The sequence below is a fragment of the Perca fluviatilis genome, chromosome 6, assembly GCF_010015445.1.
Source record: "Perca fluviatilis chromosome 6, GENO_Pfluv_1.0, whole genome shotgun sequence".
Classification (NCBI taxonomy): domain Eukaryota; kingdom Metazoa; phylum Chordata; class Actinopteri; order Perciformes; family Percidae; genus Perca; species Perca fluviatilis.
Window position 1 is genome coordinate 14,177,135 of NC_053117.1, and position 6,909 is coordinate 14,184,043.

The window sequence follows — 6,909 nt, forward strand, 5'->3', positions numbered from 1 at the left end:
AAATACTGTTCATAGTTTTGACCTATGTCACAACCCTATGGGAACGCCCACTAGAGGGCAAAACGAAGCTGCCCTCCACTGTCTGCCAATGAGTCAGCTCAGGGTTTCATTTGTTCTTTAATACTCTATGGCCATTCTTTTTCCCTTTTTTGTGACCGTATATTGTGTGTTGGTTTCCTCTCTTGCAGACTAAAGGTAGAATTCTTCCTCTAGAAACCATATGTCTACAGTCAACATCCTTTACCACTGGCACTGATGTTTCCTGGTCCAGAGAGGTTGTTAGGGATCCTTCAATCAGCTCTGTGAGTGTTTTGAAACAAATCGCTGGTGTTGCCTCCACATTTTTCATGAATATAATTTACCTGTAATGCAACATATAAAATGTATTAACTGCAAAGTTGAGGAAGCAAAGCAGTAACATTTACCCACTTAGCATCAGTTTTTAACCACGTTATTTTGCCTTGGCCCCACCAACTGATCCCTCACTCTTAGGTCACATTGAACACCTGGTCCATCTTCTACCCTCGCCGCTGTGCAGAGCAGGCTGAAGAGCTGGTTTCCATCTTCAACAAGGTGGCGGGACCTATTGGGTTTCGACTGCAGCGACCCATTCGTGTGGAGCTGAAGGATGATCGCACTGAGACTTACGTCAAGAGCATCCACTCTCAGCTGACCAGTGAGGTGTGACTTAAATAAGACTTAGAATAGTAGCTTGAAAAAGTTCCCCATTGTGTACTATATTGACCAAGAAAGTGAGTTCTTCAGCTCGCGGAGCCGTGTCAGCTGTGTACCAGGATACATTGCGTGCAAGCAGCGACTTCGCTTAGCTCTTAGCTTTTTTTAGTTCACAAACTAAACTCTTCTTACACCTAAATGGAAAAATGCAACCATACACCTTCTGAATTAAAGTTTCTCTATCAGGAACCAGGACTAGATTAATTACTTAACTCACCATAAAAGACACTTCATTCAAACGGGACAGAAATAAAAAAAACTCACCAAATCCACCTTAGTTAAGTCATTCCAATGTTACAACAATCAGCAACTCTGGTTTTGTCTAAATAAATCCTTAATTAAGTAAGATTTCAAAATATACTGGCTCCACGTGTCGTTTTTTCCCCCCGTGGTCGCTCTGTTGCGGCTCCTTGTTGAGCAGCTACTTGGTAAACTTGGTAAAGCTCATTGGTGGCTCTCACTCCTTCAGAGGCAGACCAAGTTCAAATTGTCACTTGAGGTCAAGGAAAATATCATGACACAATTTCAGTATAGTGGTCTCATGACAGCCAATGTCAAAACCAACCACTTGCTAAATAGTTTCATTAAGTTTAATAATTAGTTCTGCTATGCAAGGTTATAGTTAACGAAAACGAACGAAATAACGAAAACTAGGTGGGGAAAAACATTCTCGTTAACTGAAATAAAAACGAGGCATTACAAAAAAAACGATAACTAAACTAGGGCTGCAGCTATCGATTGTTTTTGTAATCGATTAATCTAGCACTTTATCGATCGATTAATCGGATACATTTTTTTTTGAGTTTTTAAACAAAAAAACTAAACATTAAGTGCAAACATACACAAACATTACATTAAGTTGTGCAACTTAACTTTCAGAACTACAAGTTTCAACCTGAGACTGATCTGTATATACAGTAGGCCTATATGTAAATATTAGTTATACTCAACCTATTTTCATTTATATATTTGATTATGTCACGCAGCTCTGTTAACACTTATGCTATTAGATCGTTGATCAGCTGTGAGAGAGAGAGAGAGAGAGAGAGCGAGAGAGAGAGAGAAAAATCAGAAGGGATAGTCAACGCTTCAGCTCTTTAGATCAGATCGTGGTCACCACTACGTATTTTCTTGTCTTTGATTTTGGTAGTTGTTGTGTTTGGTGTAGTTTTATCGTCCATACGACTGCTATTTACTTTAGTCGGTCCGCTTCGTGGAATGGATGATTAAGTTAGACTCCATGTTTTCTGTTGAGATGCTTAAGCACTGACGTCGTGCTATTATCGTGGTAAGCTAGTTTGATTTTTCAGTAGACACACTGCACAGAGTTTTAGTTTTAATTACGTTTGATTCCAAACTTTGGACACTTTCTGTCGTTTTTTCCAACCTGTCTCTAGCCCCTCGCTATTTACGCTCTGGCATGTGTCGCCAGCAGCAGACTGAGCCATGCTGGTGTGCGACAGTAATAATGCTCCGTGCGGAAACACCGTCCATCAGCGATACAACGTTGGTAACGTTGGCAATGTTCGAGGCAAGTCATTTTGCATCGAGGATTTTTAGTAATAGTTATTCGAGGAATCGTTTCACCCCTAAACTAAAACTGTAATGTCTGTTTGCAAAACTAACTAAAATTATCGAGTTAATGTCCTTAGTTTTCGTCTTTGTCAATGTCTTTCATAGAGCAAATAACGTTATATATTTCCTGTAGACGAATATTTTCCAACTGGGAACCAAGAAATTCCGACATTCCATGTCAAATTGAACACAACCTAGTCCAAGCCCCTCGCCTGGCATCATGGCCGTACTGAAAGTCAGAAAGTGGCAGAGTCCTATTTGATTATGACTGTCAGATAAAAGCAAGTGCCATGCTGTGGAAGGGGGTAAAACGTGGACAATTTATTAAAGGGAAAAATCCCACAAATTTGAAAGTACATTTGAGAATCACGCACAAAGAGGCTAACTTAGCTTACCTTAGTAAGGTAAAGGAGAACGCAAAGCCCCCTGTCCCCGAAACAGAGGCTAACCCCGGTACAGGGCATGGATGTATGGGTACAGGGCCAGGCAGCATGATGGAGACAACAGCAGGACAGAGAACACTACAGGAGGGCTTTCAGCTGGTTAGTAAATACGCAGGAACACCAAAAGCAGGAGGAAGCGTGGGTTAATATGTGTATTGATACTTGGATGTCTACACAACTGTGAGTCTAAAGTTCAAAACACCTATTCATGTATGTCTTCTTTAGTCTGTTGGCTATTTAGGTTTTTTGCTGGTACACATTACTTACACATTTTGCACTTACTGCAGCGTCTTGTGTAGACTGTTTACATATTTATGACCATATGTAGGCTACATTTTATGTACCGGTGTTATTGTTGAATAGATTGATACATATTTCTAAAATTGTATGATGTTTTTGTTGAGTTATTACACAATACTTTTTCTGACATGTTTTAATCCCCCAACAATTTCAATTCAATTCAATTTTATTTATAGTATCAAATCATAACAAAAGTTATCTCGAGACACTTTACAGATAGAGTAGGTCTAGACCACACTCTGTAATTTCCAAATAATAACCCATATTACAAAAAAGACAAATTAAAATTAATTAAACTAAGCATTTTCAAAAATTTAAAATAAACTAGCAAACCTGCTTTAAAAACTAAAACTGAATTTGAAATCAAAAAGTCAGAACAAAATAAAAGCTAATGAAAATTGCTAAACTATGATAACCCTGCTGCTATGACATATTTAGTACAGGTTATGTTGTCTAGATTAATGTCAAGTTGTCATAACAGACCTCTCAAAAGAAAGTAATTAAAAGGTATAATATACCACCAAACAGACATTTAAGACAGTGTCATGCAAGTTTTAAGCACACCCCTTTTTAAATGAAGTGTTACCATAAACATATCTAACATCACCTTTGCAAATATCTGTCCTGTAGTTATGTTTGGATTAATTATTGATTAGATATGGATTATATAAATACATTGTTTTTACACTGGAATACAGCGGTTCCAGGCTGGTTGCCTTGGGCAACGTGGGCAACTATTACTGTCAAGCCCTGAATAAGTTAGCACGTTTCAGCCCATTAACTACAAACTGCATTATAATACTGCCAATGATCTGTCTTAGTCATTAATATTGAATGCTGTGAGTTTAAGTGCACGCTAAAAAAATGAAAAAAATTTCAATTTACCTGTACAGCCCAAGATGCAGCTCGTAGTGTGCATCCTGGTCGGCAACAGAGAAGATCTCTACAGTGCCATCAAGAAGCTCTGCTGTGTCAAAAGTCCCATACCATCCCAGGTTTGTTATGCTTATCCATGTGGTTGTGCATGGCTGGTTTAGAATTTGAGGAAAACAAATACTTCTGGAAATGTTTTTCTCTCCGTTAAGAGTAAAGGTTTTTGTCACTTGTGTCGCAGGCCATCAATGTCCGCACCATATCCCAGCCACAGAAGTTAAGAAGTGTTGCCCAAAAGATACTCCTGCAGATAAACAGCAAGTTAGGAGGAGAGCTATGGACTGTCAATGTCCCTCTGGTGAGTATCAGGTGTTAAAGAGCAGCAAGAGAACGCCTAATCTACTTTAGCTCAGTGGTTTACATCTTGTGAGTCAAAGGAAACCTTTATACCTCAGTACCATTGGAACAACTTTCTACAGATGTTGTGGGTCATTGAAAATAAGATGTTATAACCTTACTGCAGTCAATGAGAAAATACTGAACCTCTATCCCACTTTAATAGAAACACTTGATGGTGGTGGGAGTTGATGTCCACCATGACACCAGCAAGGCACATCAATCAGTCATGGGCTTTGTCGCCAGTGTGAACAGGTAAACTTAACTGAATTCATGTGGGGCACAAAGCATAATGTGAGTTTAATTTACTCCCTACAGTACGTGTTTCACAGTATCGCCACAGACATCTCAGTCACTTCTTACATGAGATAGAAAATCTTTTAGAACGTCCCCAAAATAAACGCATTGTATCTGCAGATTACTGCTACAAATGTTTGTTTTGGAGAAAATTTATTGATTTTACCTTTTCTGTCATGCACACAAAGTGCCGAGCCCCCATAGGTTTAGAAGACACCAAAATGTCGGTTTCATTGAATAACCATGTATTTCACTTTTTCTCTTGCAACATTCACTTGTGGTTATATCTTAATAGAAATGCATTTGCTTTTCTTTTTCTTTTTTGCCCAGTTCACTGACCCGCTGGTACTCCAGAGTAACTTTCCAGACACCCACTGAGGAACTGATCAATGGCTTCAGAGTTTGTTTACTGGCTGCACTGCAGAAGTACTACGAGGTAAGTACTTCAAACGTGCATTACGTACGTGTCTTGTAATTCAATGCCCCTTCTTTCTAAACCATTTGGCAAATGATAGGGACATACACTCCCTTGTCTTTTTTCCGCTGCTGACGGATGCAGAGCTCTCCGTCCGCCGGAGCTCCGACTACTATCTGTCTACGTGGCGGGCTGCACTGCCCCCTATCAGTATTAAATTGAGACAGTTTCATAACCTGTAAAGGTAAAAATAAAAATATCTTGTATGTCGCCTTGAATACTTCTCCCCGTGTTTTGGTATAGTTCATTATAACACCTGATGTGAGCCATTTGGGAGTAGCCTGCGCCCAAAAGTTTTGAGTGCTTTAGAAGCATTGCCCTCACTCCCTGAATATGCAGAGACGTCATCTCGCTCTGCCTCTCTGCTGAGGCCCGTTCATGTAACAGCAGCAGTTAAACTGTATTTCACACTATGATGGTACATTTGCAACAATCTGCGGTTCACATGCATGCCGAACTGTAGGGTCGGTCTGTTATTCTACATCATGGACAATTTATTTATCAATATTTCAAAATAGAAAACATTACACTTTGTTTTGTATTCATAACACTATTGTATTATTGTACAAATTGGCTACAACAGTAATAGCAGTTACCTTATGTAAGTCACTCATTTACACATACATTTTTCAACTGAGGAGCAAAACATGCACCTCAGGAAAAAGATATGATTGTGCCCTGTTCACACTAATCAAATGAACTGAACTTTGTCAGATATGAAAGCCCCCTTCCCCTACTGCATTATACCATTACATTTACAATGTTGAATTGTTGCCTGCAGAATTTTGTATACAAATATTTGTATTACAATTAATATAAGAAGTCTGCACCTCTTTCCGTGCGTGCACCCCCCACTCTGGGTCAGCTACCACCACAATTAGAATCTAATTCTGTGGGAAACACTGTAGTCCTCATAAATGTACTGGAGTTTAGACTGCAAACACCAAGAAAGCGGAAGGTACCAGACATCCAGCCGAAAAGAGTGAAATCCGGCGGCAGCAACGGAGCAATCTTGGAAGTGGAAAGTCGTGGATATAGACTAGGAGAATCGGGACACCCCTAGTCACTTATATGATCGATAAGGACTTTCTGATATTAATGCCCAATTTACACTTGGTTATTAACGTGATCTCCATCCAGATGTTATCTAGGTAGGAAAAGTGTGTTATCCCACACAGTGCATTGCAGTTGTATGTTCTTTTGTACAGGTGAACCATAACTTGCCAGAGAAGATCGTGGTGTATCGGGATGGTGTGTCAGATGGTCAGCTAAAGATGGTGGAGCAGTACGAGATCCCACAGTTGATCAAATGCTTTGAGACTTTCCCCAGCTACGAGCCCAAGCTGGTCTTCATTGTGGTCCAAAAGCGCATCAGCACCACCCTCTACTCATTTGCTGCAAACAACATTGGCACACCTCCACCTGGAACTGTTCTGGATCACACCCTTACTCAGCAAGACTGGTCAGTCTTTCACCAAATGACCCGGTCTTGTTTCTGTTCTTGCCAGATCCCTATACAGCAAACCTCCCCTTGTGCCAACACAGTGGTCCCTGTTAAAATCAATAAGAAGGCAGCATTACTTAAGTGTTTTCAGTCTGAATCCAGCCTTAGGCAACATATGCTCTGCTCTCTGCTTTAATTGGCTTTTACACTAGCAGTGTACATGAAGAGAATTCAAAAATTCAAACCAACTGTGGTACCATTTGTGTGCAGAATCTGAATGTAATACAGGAGGATAAATTATGTGAGCATATAATCAAAAATTATTCTTACATGAAGATTGTATGAACAGCCTGACAGGGTAGTGGAAGAGG

The 6,909-nt window shown here is 39.8% G+C and overlaps 1 protein-coding gene across 1 annotated transcript in view; it reads left to right on the forward strand.

The window, feature by feature from the left end:
• The window catches only part of piwil2 (piwi-like RNA-mediated gene silencing 2), a 41,348-nt gene that overhangs the window by 29,565 nt on the left and 4,874 nt on the right, over positions 1-6,909 (forward strand). Inside the window, exons 16-22 of the mRNA XM_039804269.1 lie at positions 189-302; positions 493-681; positions 3,947-4,048; positions 4,168-4,284; positions 4,489-4,577; positions 4,950-5,055; positions 6,303-6,556. Coding sequence (XP_039660203.1) covers positions 189-302; positions 493-681; positions 3,947-4,048; positions 4,168-4,284; positions 4,489-4,577; positions 4,950-5,055; positions 6,303-6,556 — 971 coding nt within the window. The remainder of the gene's footprint in view (positions 1-188; positions 303-492; positions 682-3,946; positions 4,049-4,167; positions 4,285-4,488; positions 4,578-4,949; positions 5,056-6,302; positions 6,557-6,909) is intronic.